The following is an 18,778-nucleotide window of genomic DNA, read 5'->3' on the forward strand; positions in this document are numbered from 1 at the left end:
ATATATCAACGAAGACTTGTAGATGATATATCAATGAACCCTTGTACATGACATACAGATGATATATCAATGAACACTTGTTCATGACATACATATGATATATCAACAAAGAGTAGTGCATGACATACAGATAATATATCAATAAACCCTTGTACATGACATACAGATGATATATCAACAAACAGTAGTGCATGACATACAGATAATATATCAATAAACCCTTGTACATGACATACAGATGATATATCAACAAACAGTAGTGCATGACATACAGATAATATATCAATAAACCCTTGTACATGACATACAGATGATATATCAACAAACAGTAGTGCATGACATACAGATAATATATCAATAAACCCTTGTACATGACATACAGATGATATATCATCTAACACTTGTACATGACACAGATGATATATGAACGAACTCTTGTACATGACATACAGAGGATATATCAATTAACGAAGACTTGTAGATGACACACATATGATATATCAACGAACGTTTGTAGATGACATACAGATGATATATTAACGAGCACTTGTACGTGACATACAGATGATATATCAAAAAACACTTGTACATGACATACAGATGATATATCAACGAAGACTATTACGTGACATGCAGATGATATATCAACGAACACTTGTACATGACATACAGATGATATATCAACAAACACTTGTATGTGACATACAGATGATATATCAACGAAGACTTGTACGTGACATACAGATGATTTATCATCGAACACTTGTACATGACATACAGATGATATATCAACGAAGACTTGTACGTGACATACAGAAGATATATGATCGAACTCTTGCACATGACATACAGATGATATCTCAACGAAAACTTGTACATGCCATACAGAGGATATATCAACGAAGACGTGTACGTGGCATACAGATGTATATCAACAAACTATTGTACATGCCATACAGATGATATATCAACGAAGACTTGTACGTGACAAACAGAGGATATATGATCGAACACTTGTACATGACATACAGAGGATATATCAACGAAGACTTGTACGTGACAAACAGATGCTATATCAATGAACACTTGTACGTGACAAACAGAGGATATATCAACGAAGACTTGTACGTGACAAACAGATGATATATCAACGAACACTTGTACATGACATACAGATGATATATCAACGAACACTTGTACGTGACAAACAGATGATATATCAACGAACACTTGTACGTGACAAACAGATGATATATCAACTCAACGAACACTTGTACATGACATACAGATGATATATCAACGAACACTTGTACGTGACAAACAGATGATATATCATCGAACACTTGTACATGACAAAGCTGCAGTGGTATAAATACTGACTAGTTTACAGCTATGAGACTTAATTATTCTATATGTAATGATACAATTTGACTATCTTGGTTTTGTTTTGAACATTACACAGTTATACATTGTAAACACTATATAAATAAATATATGTATATAAATATTTATCCATCATTGTAACTTATCATCAACATGTTTCAACAACAATGAAACTATTATAGATACTACAACAATTTATATTGTACATGCACCGTCTATAATAACATCATTAAAATGGAGTGAATATGTAATAAAAAAATTCACTACCAATACAAATAATATTATGTCATGCCTTATGTTACCAGAAGATAACGAGCTTCAGCCTCTTCACAAAACACTGTTTTATGTAAAAATATGATATCTTATAAAGTACATTTATGACCTTTAATGAATTGGTCAACAATGAGCATGAACATTTCTCAGAATTAGTTCAATTATTGATAAAACAAAAAAAATAGCATCATTTAGATATTCTTATGAAATATTTCTTGGAAAAAATTAAGAAAGTTCTAAGTTATTTATTATGAACATTTATAAGATGAATTATAATATTTTCCTCTGGAACAAGTTATTTATTATCTGCTATATACAGATATGCAATACCGGTCGTTTATCTCACACAATCATCCGTGACTGAACATCTATGTTATTGTCACACGTGACTGAACATCTATGTTACTGTCACACGTGACTGAACAGCTATGTTATTGTCACACGTGACTGAACGTCCATGTTATTGTCACACGTGACTGAACATCTATGTTATTGTCACACGTGACTGAACAGCTATGTTATTGTCACACGTGACTGAACAGCTATGTTATTGTCACACGTGACTGAACATCCATGTTATTGTCACACGTGACTGAACATCTATGATATTGTCACACGTGACTGAACAGCTATGTTATTGTCACACGTGACTGAACATCTATGTCATTGTCACACGTGACTACACGTCTATGTTAATGTCACACGTGACTGAACATCTATGTTATTGTCACACGTGGCTACACGTCTATATTATCAACATAATTATTATTGTATAACAGACCATTCATCATACAGCAATTCACTTTAAGGTGCCACATGAGGACACATACGACACCTCCTAGTAGAAAACGAATTTTCCACGCCTGTTTTAGAATGAAACAATTCAAGCACTATGGCTATTGCTTGCGAAATGTAAACATTTAATGCATGTTAGTAAAGGCCTATAAAAAAGAAGCACATGCTTTCATTCTAAAATATTGGATAAAATCAGGAAATCACAATTATATCAATCAAGGGAAAGATCAAGATAAAGTGTTATATGCATATTTAAAACCATTTCGAAACCATATTTGTCATCATATCTTCAGTTACATCGTTGAAAGGACACTTCACTCTTCAACATTTTTCAAATATTAAAATCAATCATAGAGATATAAATGATTTTTCTGAAGTTAAACACTCCAAACACTTTAAACACATAACAACGTCTATTCACTAAAACGGCAAGGTACCGAACCGAAAATATTTTTTTACTTTCTCCTTTATTCAGTGGGTCTTCACTGCTTTAATTTTTTATTTCTTGCTGGTATTTAAGTTCTTACATGTATCAGTTTTAATCATACAACTACAGAGTAAAAAGCGAATTCTTCATGCATGTTATGGTCCTTATAGCTTCAGTTGTAGTAAGTCTCTTTAAGCGAAATATATAGCTAGAAACAGCATCAGAATCATACTTATAACAGCACTAATGTTAGATACAATCTTCCATATTCTCTTCTCAGTCACGTTTAACATATCATCACGCTCTACCTGAAGATAAAATATACGTAATTGTTATTTAACATATCATCACGCTCTACCTGAAGATAAAATATACGTAATTGTTATTTAACATATCACCACGCTCTACCTGAAGATAAAATATACGTAATTGTTATTTAACATATCATCACGCTCTACCTGAAGATAAAATATACGTAATTGTTATTTAACATATCACCACGCTCTACCTGAAGATAAAATATACGTAATTGTTATTTAACATATCACCACGCTCTACCTGAAGATAAAATATACGTAATTGTTATTTAACATATCACCACGCTCTACCTGAAGATAAAAATATACGTAATTGTTATTTAACATATCATCACGCTCTACCTGAAGATAAAATATACGTAATTGTTATTTAACATATCATCACGCTCTACCTGAAGATAAAATATACGTAATTGTTATTTAACATATCACCACGCTCTACCTGAAGGAAAAATATACGTAATTGTTATTTAACATATCACCACGCTCTACCTGAAGATAAAATATACGTAATTGTTATTTAACATATCACCACGCTCTACCTGAAGATAAAATATACGTAATTGTTATTTAACATATCACCACGCTCTACCTGAAGATAAAATATACGTAATTGTTATTTAACATATCACCACGCTCTACCTGAAGATAAAATATACGTAATTGTTATTTAACATATCACCACGCTCTACCTGAAGATAAAATATACGTAATTGTTATTTAACATATCACCACGCTCTACCTGAAGATAAAATATACGTAATTGTTATTTAACATATCACCACGCTCTACCTGAAGATAAAATATACGTAATTGTTATTTAACATATCATCACGCTCTACCTGAAGATAAAATATACGTAATTGTTATTTAACATATCACCACGCTCTACCTGAAGATAAAATATACGTAATTGTTATTTAACATATCACCACGCTCTACCTGAAGATAAAATATACGTAATTGTTATTTAACATATCACCACGCTCTACCTGAAGATAAAATATACGTAATTGTTATTTAACATATCACCACGCTCTTCCTGAAGATAAATATACGTAATTGTTATTTAACATATCACCACGCTCTACCTGAAGATAAAATATACGTAATTGTTATTTAACATATCACCACGCTCTACCTGAAGATAAAATATACGTAATTGTTATTTAACATATCACCACGCTCTACCTGAAGGAAATATATAGGTATTTGTTATTCAACATACCACGCTCTACCTGAAGGAAATATATAGGTATTTGTTATTCAACATATCACCACCCTCTACCTGAAGGAAATATATAGGTAATTGTTATTCAACATATCACCACGCTCTACCTGAAGGAAATATATAGGTAATTGTTATTCAACATATCACCACGCTCTACCTGAAGGAAATATATAGGTAATTGTTATTCATAATTGTTATTTAATGCTGTAATGTTTTGTTTTATTTTTGTCTTCCTTTTCTTAATATTTTGCATAAAATCGTGATTTTAATTATTTGTTAACAAAAAAAAACAACAACAAACTAGAAATGTGTCATCATGCCACGGATGCCCCCGCATGCAGCCAAAATTTCAGATGTTATAATATTTAGTTCCAAATTTGTTTGCACAAATTATTTTTTTCATTTTAAGTTCAAAGCCCTTAAAACTTTTCAATGTTAACACAAACCATTTTCATACAATGTTGAAGGCACTGAAATTATTAAGTCTTAACCTTTTGAAAATAGCATATTTCATATTGGTAGCCAAAATAATGGCTTCATACATTTCAACAAAAGTACGAGTGCTGAAACTGAAAGTTCAAAATTTTTCCAACATTCAAGAAAGATAAGTTTGTCCAAAATCATTGAACCACGACCAAATTCAAACTTAAACTGCTTATTCCTAAGATGTATCTATATTATTTTCAAAGTGAAAGGGACATAACTCTGCCAAAAAATCATCGAACCATGACAAAATTCCAACTTGACCTGCCCATTCCTTTGACATATCCATATGTCAAATTTGAGTTGAATATGTAACACTGTTGGGTAGATAATGAACAGTAACTTTAAATTTCATATTATTTTCAAAGTGAAAGGGGCATTACTCAGCCAAAAATCATTGAACCATGACCAAATTCGAACTTAGCCTGGGCATTCCAAAAACATATCCATATGTCAAATTTGAGTTGAATGTGTTGTACCATTGTGGAGATAATAAACAGAAACTGAAAATTTCATATTATTTTTAAAGTGAAAGGGGCATAACTCTGCCAAAAATCATTGAACCATGACCAAATTTGAACTTGACCTGCGCATTCCTTTGACGTATCCATATGTCAAGTTTGAGTTGAATATGTTGTACCGTTGGGGAGATAATGAACGGAAACTGAAGATTTCATATCATTTTCAAAGTGAAAGGGGCATAACTCTGCCAAAAATCATCAAACCATGACCAAATTCGAACTTGACCTGTATCTTCTCATGACATATCCAGATGTCAAGTTTGAGTTGAATGTGTTGTACCGTTGGGGAGATAATGAACGGAAACTGAAAATGTCATGTTATTTTCAAAGTAAAAGGGGCATAACTCTGCCAAAAATCATCGAACCATGACCAAATTCGAACTTGACCTGTATTTTCTCATGACATATCCATATGTCAAATTTGAGTTGAATGTGTGCAACCGTTACTAAGATAATGAACGGAAACTGAAAATTTCATGTTATTTTCAAAGTAAAAGGGGCATAACTCTGCCAAAAATTATCGAACAATGACCAAATTCGAACTTGACCTGTATTTTCTCATGACATATTCATATGTCAAATTTGAGTTGAATGTGTGCAACTGTTACTAAGATAATGAACGGAAACTGGAAATTTCATGTTATTTTCAAAGTAAAAGGGGCATAACTCTGCCAAAATCATCGAACCATGATCAAATTCAAACTTGACATGTATTTTCTCATGACATATCCATATGTCAAATTTGAGTTGAATGTGTGCAACCGTTACTAAGATAATGAACGGAAACTGAAAATTTCATATTATTTTTTAAGTAAAAGAGGCATAACTCTGCAAAAAATCATCGAACCATGACCAAATTTGAACTTGACCTGTATTTTCTCATGACATATCCATATGTCAAATTTGAGTTGAATGTGTGCAACCGTTACTAAGATAATGAACGGAAACTGAAAATTTCATGTTATTTTCAAAGTAAAAGGGGCATTACTCTGCCAAAAATCATCGAACCATGACCTAATTTGAACTTGACCTGTATTTTCTCATGACATATCATTATGTCAAATTTGAGTTGAATGTGTGCAACCATTACTAAGATAATGAACGGAAACTGATGATGACGGAATGACAGAATGACGGAAGGACGGAATGACGGAAGGACGGAATGACGGAACAGGGTAACACTATATGCCCCGGCCATTACATGGCGGAGGCATAAAAAAACATTCGAACAGTGACCGAACAAAATGCTTTAATGTTAAAACCTTTCTTGTTATAAGGCTTTAACAATTGTAAGATTTTGCTCACCAAAATTTCTTTATATGGTAATTTAACAATCGTGTACATGTAATTTAAAGCCGAATATGTTGAATATATGAACATGACAGACAGACAAACCTGAACATATAGTAATGGTAAATTATGCAAATGTTTGGGAAAAACAGTAAAACTGTCAGAGTAAGTTCATACTGTGTTGCTGTTATACGGCACTGTATGGCATTTTTAAATATAAACTAGCTAGTAATCAACAAATTTATTTTTTCACTTTCCTTACTGTAGCCATAACAAGGCAGGTAACCAGCTCGAGGAACAAATACAGAGTCGGAAACCAGAATTTTAAGCTAAATGGCAGAATTTACAAACTCTAAATGTACTGTTTAAAATAAGTATTTTTGTCATGGAACATATAATGTATGTTATACCTGTTTATGAATGGTTTGCTCCATGTTTTCTAATCCACAAATCCAGTTACCTACACGTCGGTACCATGTAACTTGTCCTGTATAATACAACTTTCATGATATAAAATTAATTCACCATCAAGTTAACTGCTACAATTAAAAGTCAAATACCGTGACGTGTGGAGACAGACCTTTTAAAACTTTATTTTCATGTTTCGCATGGTCAAGATGGAATGTATAAAGTTGATGTACAACTCGTAAACTGTATCAGTGAGTTTATTTGTGATATTTGACCGGCAGAAACTAGCATATGCTCAAATAATAATTAAACTTTCAAGTTCAACAGCGCAAGGTAATGAGAGTTGAGCTGGTTTAATATTGTTAGATCTAGATGAGGATATTAGATCATTGCAGAATTTGACCAGGGTAATAAAATAACACAAATGTTAGTTAACAACAGATTGCCATCATCTATACAGACCTCAAACCTATGTGTTATATATATATATACTGGCATTATTTATTTATCAATATTATATTAATTTTGATTTAATTGATAAGCCCATGAAAAGTTTCAAAACTTGACATGATTATATTCCATTTAAAGTGGTACTTTTTTCTTGGATACATTTACTAGCGTTAAAGGTAAGTATTTGGGCTAACAATAATCATGTTTTACCTTTCTTAGTAAATACAACTTCAAGCACCTCGGGGTCTTTAGTATGATCAAAATTAACTTTATTTAATCCCGTTTCTTTTTCTTCTTTTATGAGAGTGTCTGTCGTATCGTCTGCTATCACAGATCCTGAAATTGTAAAAGTTTATATTCAATATCAGTTGTCAGTAGCTGATTGCAGCAAGATTCTTTTTATCTTTAGTCAAGTCTAAAGTTATACGATGTAGAGTTCTAATGATAGTTTTTCAGACGCTGATCCCACTGTCACGCAAAATTATGGCTTTTGTACGCTACATTTTCGTTTACTAATCTCCATAACTATGTGTGGTTTTAGTAAAAATCTTCAATACTTTGGACAAGCATTATTAAATATTATGAAGGGAGATAATTCTAAAACTAAATTATGTAGAGTTCTGGTTCTTTGACACTCATACACAACATTGATTCTCCGGACAAACATTATTTAACATTTTTAAGTATCATAAACTGAAACAATAAAAATCTTAAGTGCAGTAAAATTATGCATTTAACAGCACACTTCCCTTGGTATTTATCATTGTGTGAAGTTTTAATCAAATGCCTCCTATAATACTTTTCAAGTTATTCTACAGACAAACATTATTAAGTATTATATAGGCAGAAAAATATCATTTTCTGGACAAGCATTATTAAATATTGTAAAGGGAGATCATTCTAAAACTAAGCAGTGTAGAGTTACATGGTTCTTTGACACTGCCCTTTCTATTTCTAGTCTCTGTATGTAGTTTAAATGAGATATCAATGATACCCCGGACAAGCATTTATTACTTATGGAAGATAATTAAATAAACTAAGCAAGGTAGAGTATGATTCATTAACAGTGAACTTCCTATCAATGGTCTCTATCAATGTGTAAAGTTTCAATCAAATTTCTTCAATACTTTTCCAAGTTATTCCCCGATCAAGATTGTGACGGAGGGAAGAGCGGACATGACGGCGACTATATGCTCTCCCTTCGTGGAGCATAAAATCAGACACAAGGTAATAATCATCTGATATCAAACTTCAGTTCAGCATCTAATACATGTACTGCGTATTTGTTTCAAATTTCAAAACTATAGCTGTATACATACAACAAGGGGGGTTCAAGCTAGATGGCCCTAGATCGCTCACTTGACCCATCGAACTCATTCGAACAATAACCTAGGCAAGCATTCTGACCAAGTTTCTTGACAGGTGAGTCAAAAATGTGACCACAAGAGTGTTAACAAAGATTTTCCGTATTTGAGCAGTGTGACCTAGTTTTTGACCCCAGGTGACCCATATTAAAACTTGACCTAGAAATCATGTGTCTCCAAGAAAAGTACCCCATCTGTTTTACATATGGTGCAAACACATGTTTTTCATATGGATACACATGCATAACATATGTTTTTCATATGGTAGGAAACAGTGTTTCTCCAAGAAAAGGAACTGTATGTTACATTTATGGTATAGACTTATGTTTTTCACATATTGATTCTTTTCTATTGAAAATAGAATCATGTTTTTGGTTACATATAGTAACTTGTGTTCAAGAGTTTGATAATTCCAGTGTTAATCACTGTGTGTTGGTAGTTTGACACTCCGGATCACGACAGTAAGCCACATTAAATTCACCAGAGCACAGTTCAACCACCGCATTATTTCTGGGCAGGCTGTCAAGCAGTTTACCAGTACTAGTTGCCTTCACTTTCACAAGGAACTGAAACTTCTGTACATGCCAGAGCAGAGGTACAGTGCGAATGACCGAAGAAAGGATTTCAAGTGTTAAACAGTATAGTTAAGTGAAATAATATATATGTATATAATTATGCATATAAAGCAATTTTCAAACATCGAAGAATATGTAAAATATGTACTGCAAATATTTGAACATGTTATATGTAATCACTAAAATATATGCATTCATTTCTTAATGGAAAATTTGAAAAAATAAACTTTTTTTTATCCTCCCTTTATTTACATGAACTGTAAAATTCGTTATTGTTATATTTTTTATAAATAATGCTTTTTGGAACTTACAAAATTGATAAATCCATATTTTTGATATGATGGTCATTCCCTACGGGTCACTTCGTTTTGGGTTCTTGATTGTTAAAATTTCACATAAACATTAACATATACAAAGGGAGAAAAAATCATGAATAAAAATGAATGGCAGACTATTCTCCCCATAACCATAAGTTGCAAATAGGTGCATGAACAAAGAATATTTTTAAGAATTATGTATAATCATGTAGAATCTAATTAAGACTACTTGAAGAATATATAATCATAAATTTATCATATGAAAAACACATGAAAGTTCACATATTTTTTATCATATGAAAACTTATTCATATGAAAAACATGTTAAACATATGTCTGTTGGCACATGTTTTCATATGGTCCTGTTTACACATGTTAATCTTACATATGGAAAACATATGGTGTACCAAACATACAACACACATGTGGTGCATTTATGAAGAACTTGTCAAGATTTTCCAAATTTCATAACTTTCCAAAACAAAATTAGTAGGTCACCAGGTTAAAATCTACGTCAGCTGATTTCACAATTTCCATTATGTATCTCAAACTATACACATGTACACATGATCCAAATTTTATAGCTGTTTATAAAACAAGTGCTTTTTCCATATTTTGGGCACAGTGACCTTTTTAAACCTAGATGACCAATATTCGAGCTTGACCTAAACATTTTTAAACAACCTTTCTGACAAATTTCCAAGATATTTCGACTGAAAATGTAACCTCAAAATATTTTACAAAGGTGTTTGATATAAGGTGCCTGTGACTTAGGTTTTTTTACCCCAAATGATCCATAAGCAATTTTGATCTAGAAATTATAAAAACAAAGTCTTTTTGACCCCAGATGACAATATACAATCTTGAGCTAGAAATCATAGAAATAACCTTAGGATACTTGGGCTGAAAATTGTACAACAAGATTGTTAACAATAGGTTTTCCCTAATTGAGCTCTGTGACAATTTTTTTTGACCCCAGATGACACATATTTAACTTGAGACGACCTTTCTTACTAATTTCCAGGATATTTGGGCTAAAAATGTTACCTCTTGAGTATTGACTATGTTTTTCCATATTTGGGCTGTTTGACCTTGTTTTTGACCTCAGATGACCCATATATGAACTTGGAATAAAAAAGTAGACTCTAGAGTGTTAACAAGATTATTTTTTTCTATTTTCGTGTCATGTGACCTAGTTTTTCATCCATTTGACTAATACTCGAGCTCATTTTTGTCGAGTTTTCATGATCACTAACCGTTTTCTTTATTTGATTTAAGCATTTTCAGTTCTTGTTCCTGTGACTGTACCGACGTCTCACTTCCGGTTCCGCTAGATATACGTTTGTCTGCCAACCACGTGTCTATGTTTATCCTAGGTTCTTTACTGTGACGGCTCCAAAAAGTTAACCTATATAGCTAATAAAAGAAAACTTGCTTGCATATTTTTATTTGACAAAAATAACACAATGACATAAATTTTAAGGCTTCTTTTAAAGAAGTATTTGAATACTCCTGTAAACTGGCATACATGAAGAGTAGTATAATTAATCAAGACCTGTCCATAGACAGCAGCTCAACTTTTCCCACTGCTGGATAGTTCAATAAAATAAACGTAGAGAGGGGGAATTATTAAGCAAAATGGCTTTAAGGCTTATCTGCCCCTTTAAAAAACGCATTTCAAATAAAATAGTGAACAAGTACTCAAGTTCAATAGGTGTATGTCTTTGATATTTTTTGAGAAATGTACATAAACAAAAATAAGTAAAAAGTGGGTATTATTATTAAAAAAAATAATAACGTTACCTTCCCTTTAGAAATGCATTCCAATTTATAAATTGGACAAGTACTAAAAGTTTGAAGTGATTAACTTTGGCAGATTTTGAGAAATTGACCTAAGAAGAAATAAATAGGTAAAAAGGGGGCATAACTTTGCAAAAATGGATTTTAGGATTATCTGCCCTGTGAAATGATGTCATACTTCGATAGTTAACATGCATATCAAGTTTAAAATGTAAAGTTTCTATAGTTTCTAAGAAAATACACCGTGGCAAAAAATGTTAACTTCGGCTGAACAATCTAAGCGAGTGTTGTGAAATTTTGCACATTAGTAATTAGTATTGACCTATATCAAAAAATATACCAACTTAACAAAAATACGACCAGTCCCGCCATGTTAAAAACATAACAAAACAAACAACTTTGTGCAGTCAAATTAACACTGAAAGAATTGGAATCGATTATACCAAAGGGCCAAAAATATTTCAACACTGACTTTTGGGCAACTTACAATGTCCCGTAGCACTTGTTTAATAATATATTAAAAGAGAGATGAAAATGGTAATAAATGTAAATTAACTTACACAGCGCTCGTCTATAGGTTTGGTACACAAAGAGATGAGAGCAGCCACTATTCCAGTCAAGACAAACAAGAAGACGGAGAAATATAGGTAATGAAAGTTTCTGATGATTGCTGGAACACTTGTAGGGTCTTCACCACATGAAACTTTACCGTAAGCATACTCTCCTATAAACCGTGCTATTCCCACAAGCATCCCTGTCACAAGACCGAAGAATGCTCCCTAAAAACATAACAACTGTTGACAGTCACGTGGTCTTTAATACACGGTTAATAGCCCGGTAGCCATTTACAGGTAACGCAATATTTTTAGTGTTACTGAATTTGGATATGTTAACGTATAATCATAATTTTGCAACAAATCATTTTCAAACATTCTATTTCGAGTTTCCATCAAAGGTTGTAGCTTAGCATCCATTATCATCCACAACTGAATCTGTTTGAAGCACGAAATCAGAAACTTCAAAATATGTATGTACAGAATTATGCCGCATTATTGCTCTTTGCATATATTTTAATAGGTATTTTCAAATAATTGTACAGGGTATCAAATTATTTAGCTCAATTGTTAATTGCCATTGATATTACCGTCTCTATAAGTGTTCAAAAGATCACTTCCCACGACTCGCGCACCTGGGTAGAACCAATCATATTTCTTAGGCTTGAGGGATAGCTGATTCACCCTCAAAAAATGAATGTATCAGAAAAGATTCGAACCAAAACATACACAAAACCTGTACAAATCAATCTGCTAATGAGGCATTTCCATCATCTTGGGTATAATAACATTGTTAAAGACATCATCATTTCCTCCTACATTAAAAATTCTGGAGCAAACCTAGTACGTTATGTCTAACTTTTTTAACTAACTAGTTTAACTGACGATTCGCCCATTTTTAGTGGTAATCCATCTCAAATTAATGACAATTCGCTCCACATAAAATACCATTTGAAACGTTCTTTCAATCATTAAATTAATAAATGATAAAATTAATGTATGTTTTAGTATATGAATGGATTAACCTTTATTTTTTTCCAATTTAACTATAGCCAGCTGTATGTGCGGTCTGTAAATGAAAATTGAAAAGATACAATAAATGTATAATATCACTGTTACCTTCTCGTTAAGTCTCGGCCAGAAAATGGCCAGTAGAAATATACAGCATATAGGGGGCTGTAAAAAACTAGAGACTTCTTGTATATAAACGTACAGTTGTGCACTGGCATGACGTAATACCGGGATCCAGACAATACTGATAACTACCAACACAACTACAAAAACTCTGAAAATTTAAAACAAATGATACTGGAACGTCAGCGTTACTGTGGTTTTAAGAAGCTCCGTTACGGGCCAAAAGGCTTAAAACATAAATATTTGAAAACCTTACATAGATTAACAGTAGCACTTTAAACGGAAAGATATAAAAAGATAAATAAAACTACAAATGTATAGTCCGAAACGAATAGAAAATCGATTAATAGATTATCAGCTCTTTTTGAGTGAATGCTTTTCTATTTTAGGTAATAATATCTTAGTGGAGTTCTTTTAAAGCTAGAACGAATATTTTATACATTCTCAGTTCTTATCTGTCGGCTATTCCTTGCTATTATACAAAGGCTTTTCAAGTTGTTTTGTGTGCGATTTTTTTGTTTATTTTCTGTTGTTTTTTTGTTCAGGAAGTACCAACAATATTAAGTTCATATTAGTTTTTGTGGCGTCAAATATATTATAAAAGGCTAGAGCGGGCACCAGAGTTGAACAAAGGACCCTCCATAAGATAGCCGGATAGCTTCCTTACATTTAATAATGCAATGTCCCTTGCTGTGAGGAGCAAACGCTTCAAGATCAGAAACCTTAAACAGCCTACTTTGCTAGGATAACTGTTAAATGGCTTTCCAAAGCTTGTGTTTTTTTTAATAAAAATATAAATGCAGTCTTAAAATATTTTAATGCTTTCTTAAGAAACAACAATTTATTGCTTCAATATTTAGTATAACTATGTAAATTAATAATGGACAATATACAGTTAGGATATTTTTATTTTCACATTAAGACTCACCTTCCAACTATCATAAGTTCTAGTTCACTAGCCTTACATCGTATATGTGTCCATATATCCATGGCAAATATTGTACTGCTGCTGTTGAATATTGACGTCAATGATGACATCAGAGCAGACAACATTACCGCTAACATCATTCCTCGGGCTCCTTCAACAACAACAACCGTATTAGTTTACCTACTACATTAATTTTTGTAAAAAAATAAAATCATGGGGAGTGTTTATTGCTTTACATATGTAAATGCTACATTCTCCTAATTATTTATACATTTATGTTAGAAATTTGTGAAATTATTGTCAAAACAAGTAGACAAACTACTGAAATTGTGAATTAGAGAGTAAACAAGTGTCAATGTTGAGCATCAATACTTAAAACAATTTTGCAGAATTTTCTTCACTGCACTTTTGCATGGAATTATCTTAACCAATGGGGGAGAATCTCTAGTACATACGTTCAGATACAAGCACCTAGAATTGCTGATGTTCCGTATGCTGAGTTACTATCTTCCAATCTGACAGAAATGTGTGTTTGAATTTACAAGTATGATAAGTTATTGATTCAATGAAACGTTATCAACATTAGCTATTCGGTCATGACGGCTGGTAAATAAGAACTAACCTGGAGGCATTAAGTTGATGACAAGTTGAGGATAGGCAACGTTAGAACATCCTGAAGGTGATCCACATACTTCCATACATATATCTGGGTCAGCACATCCAACAGTTTCTGAAAATTTTAATTTATATTTTTTTGAAAAGGACACCGCAGGGTTAAAACAAGAACCGGTTGAACCGGGTGATGCTTCCCGAGAAGGTTCTGGACACAGGAAAGTATAAAAAAAATGAACAAAGGGCAAAAACTCCAAAATTAGGCAAGGCGGAGTTATGTTTTTTTTGCACTGCACTTCTATTCAATGAGATCTATCTATGTATAAAGTTTCCTGATGATATCAGAGTTATGTCCCTGGTAAAATTCAAAGTGTAAAAATGAACAAAGGGCAATAACTCCAAAATTAGACCAGGCTTTGTTTAGGTTCTTTAAGCATTGCAGTTCTATCCAATTATATCTAGCTACCTACAAAGTTTCATGTTGATATCTCTAATAGTTTTAAAGATATGTCCCGGGCAATTACTTCAAAATAAGGCAAGGCAGAGTAATGATTCTTAAGCACTGCACTTCCATCCAATGAGACCTATCTATCTACAAAGTTTCATGTTCAGATATCTCTTATAATTTTAGATTAATGTCCCGGACAAAGTTCAAAGTGTCAAAATAAACAAAGGGCAATAACTCCAAAAGTAGGCAAGACAGTGTTACAGTTCTTGTGCACTGCAAACCTACTTAATGAGATCTATCCACCTACAAAGTTTCATGTTGATACCTCTTATACTTTTAGAGTTATGTCCTGGACAAAAGTCAAAGTGTGAAAATAAACAAAGGGGGATAATTAAAAAATTAGGCAAGGCAGAGTTATAGTTCTTATGCACTGCCCACCTACTCAATGAGATCTATCTACCTACAAAGTTTCATGTTGATACCTCTTATAGTTTTACAGTTATGTCCTGGACAAAGTTCAAAGTGTCAAAATAAACAAAGGGGAATAATTCAAAAATGAGGCAAGACAGAGTTACGGTTCTTGTGCACTGCACACCTACTCAATGAGATCTTTCTACCTACAAAATTTCATGTTGATACCACTTATGATTTTAGAGTTATGTCCCAGACAAAGTTCAAAGTGTAAAATAAACAAAGGGGTATAATTCAAAACTTAGGCAAGGCAGAGTTACGGTTCTTGTTCACTGCACACCTACTCAATGAGATCTATCTACCTACAAAGTTTCATGTTGATACCTCTTATACTTTTAGAGTTATGTCCCGGACAAAGTTCAAAGTGTAAAATAAACAAAGGGGGATAATTAAAAATTTAGGCAAGGCAGAGTTACGGTTATTGTGCACTGCACACCTACTCAATGAGATCTATCTACCTACAAAGTTTCATGTTGATACCTCTTATACTTTTAGAGTTATGTCCCGGACAAAGTTCAAAGTGTAAAATAAACAAAGGGGGATAATTAAAAAATTAGGCAAGGCAGAGTTACGGTTCTTGTGCACTGCACACCTACTCAATAAGATCTATCTACCTACAAAGTTTCATGTTGAAACCTCTTATACTTTTAGAGTTATGTCCTGGACAAAGTTCAAAGTGTACATATAAACAAAGGGGAATAATTCAAAAAATAGGCAAGGCAGAGTTACGGTTCTTGTGCACTGCACACCTACTCAATGAGATCTATCTACCTACAAAGTTTCATGTTGATACCTCTTGTTGTTTCAAAGTTATGTCCCGGACAAGAAAAGGGGACGGACCGTCGGAAAGCCGGCCGGACGGACGGACGGACAAGGCGGCGACTATATGCTCCCCCGAATTTTTTTCGGGGAGCATAAAAACTTAACTTAGCCAACGTTTTGACCAGATTGTAACCAGTGATAAGAAATATAATGCCTAATGTTGTCCGTTCTGCTGATGGAGGTATTTAGAACGTAGAACTTTTTTCCAAGACTATAATTTTTTAACAGACGAAACAAGGGCAGATATACTAATAATATCTGTTATATTTTGCGGTTCGGATCGGAATATCCGTCCCGAGGTTACCCATTGGGCGGTAACGAGGCTTGCCGAGTTACCGCCCATGGGCGGGTTAACGAGGGACGGATATTCCGATCCGAACTGCAAACATATGTCAGATGTTTTTTCTTGCATATTCTACCATATTCCATTATATTTTAAATTCTTTATCTTTATTTTCAATGAAAATTTATATCATAACAACCGAAACTACTTTCTTACAACAGCGTATGAATTACAACTTAATTCATGACGATAAAATGACGTCATCCTAGCCGTGCCATTGTACAGCACGCGACTCATCTGGAACCCCCATGCCAGATGAAAGTTCCGGCATGGGTAGAACTCACGGAAACGCCAGTCTGATATGCAAGAAAAGTTCGTCTTAAATAAAAAACCGGTAGAATTCGTATAATAATCATAAGTTATAAAGTTCTGCGAAAATACTCGTTTCTCAACAGTACAGTATAGTACACAGTATAGTACAGTACAGTACAGAACAGAACAGAACAGAACAGTACAGTACAGTACAGTACAGTACAGTTCAGTACAGTACAGTACAGTACAGTACAGAACAGTACAGTACAGTACAGTACAGTACAGTACAGCACAGCACAGCACAGTACAGTACAGTTCAGTACAGTCCAGTACAGTACAACAGAACGTAGACACAATCTTTCATTTCATATTTAATTAAGGCGTTTAAAGCTTTAAAACACTAATGAGAACATATCAAAAACTGATGATGTAAAATTATGTATGTATACATTCAGTACTTGTGTAGACAATACATGTCTGTCATTTAATTTACCGTAGTTAAAATGTGACATATAAATAAAAACAGAACAGTATGATGTCAGTTAGAAAACAAGTGCTACGTTCAAATGAAGCCATTTCTCTAGTGACTTTGGCCATGTGGTGACCTTGATCTTTGACACTATGACCTTTAAGTGGGTCTGGCAGGTAGAGCTCATCGCCGTAGACGGAATGGTCGAGGTTAAAGTTTTAAGACAAACACGCGCACGCACGCACACAAGAATGCAATATGAAAGGTATTAAAATGGTACCAGGGAAAAGAATGCGGGCAATCATTCCAGGAAACACGAGCATGAAGAGTGGTAAAATTTTGATGTATGAACACAGGATTGTACCGGCTTTGGCATGGTCATAAGTTTTACCGGCAAGAGCTCGCTGTACAATCACCTGCAATAGTTGATGTAATATCAAAACATTAGTTGTTCATTCAAGCACTATTGTTATATAATATATGAAAAATAATAACAATAAATGAAATATTAACGCAATCTATTTTTATTTTGTTTAGAAGTATATTTAAGACTACACGAAGAGCACAAATGGAATGTCACGCCTCTTAATGTCTTATGTCACAATTAGGTATTATAAAATATTATACTTAAAAATATTTTACAAAAATTTATTTTAATATTCACACTCCTGCTTTTGTCATATTATGTAAAATGACTAGGTTTTTCAAACATTTCAGTTTTGTTCCAGTCTTTTTATAATTCATGTTTGACTGCACAGACCGCCAGGGAGGTCAGCGAGTGCAGGGAGACCAGACTGTTGTGGATGGAGACCAGACTATATATATGTATATACTATTAACTGTTCAGTTTTTGTTTTAATTAAACACAATAAGAACGACATGATTCATTTACCTGATCTGAGCACCAGTACCATATTGAATTGATTGTTATTCCGACCAAACCTGGCCATGGAATATCTCCGTTAACTGGGTCACGGAACAAGTGCATGTAATCTGCACGTGGTGCACTACACGTGTCGTTAGTTTCCCGCGAATAATTAGATACTGCTAGAGGATATTTCTCAACCATTCAGAAAATCCGCCAACTTTGACAAAAGCTGTGTAAATAATA

General features: G+C 33.2%; 1 protein-coding gene across 2 annotated transcripts; it reads right to left on the reverse strand.

Annotated features, from left to right (window-relative positions):
- Positions 1-1,766: 1,766 nt before the first annotated feature.
- LOC132758690 (sodium/glucose cotransporter 4-like) lies at positions 1,767-18,760 on the reverse strand. 2 transcript variants are annotated; one of them, XM_060750379.1, is made up of 10 exons: positions 18,560-18,760; positions 17,948-18,083; positions 14,873-14,980; positions 14,251-14,401; positions 13,308-13,473; positions 12,195-12,413; positions 11,091-11,250; positions 7,789-7,914; positions 7,131-7,207; positions 1,767-3,186 (listed from the first exon to the last, which is right to left on the reverse strand). In XM_060750379.1, the coding sequence occupies exons 1-10, from the start codon at positions 18,734-18,736 to the stop codon at positions 3,070-3,072; spliced, it is 1,437 nt and encodes a 478-aa protein (XP_060606362.1). In that variant the 5' UTR covers positions 18,737-18,760; the 3' UTR covers positions 1,767-3,069. The 2 variants fall into 2 exon arrangements, with proteins under 2 accessions (XP_060606362.1, XP_060606363.1); XM_060750380.1 differs by lacking the exon at positions 1,767-3,186 and adding an exon at positions 4,515-4,583.
- Positions 18,761-18,778: the final 18 nt, after the last annotated feature.

This window comes from Ruditapes philippinarum, unplaced genomic scaffold (genome assembly GCF_026571515.1).
Source record: "Ruditapes philippinarum isolate M1 unplaced genomic scaffold, ASM2657151v2 ctg3525_1_1_1_1, whole genome shotgun sequence".
NCBI classification, from domain to species: domain Eukaryota; kingdom Metazoa; phylum Mollusca; class Bivalvia; order Venerida; family Veneridae; genus Ruditapes; species Ruditapes philippinarum.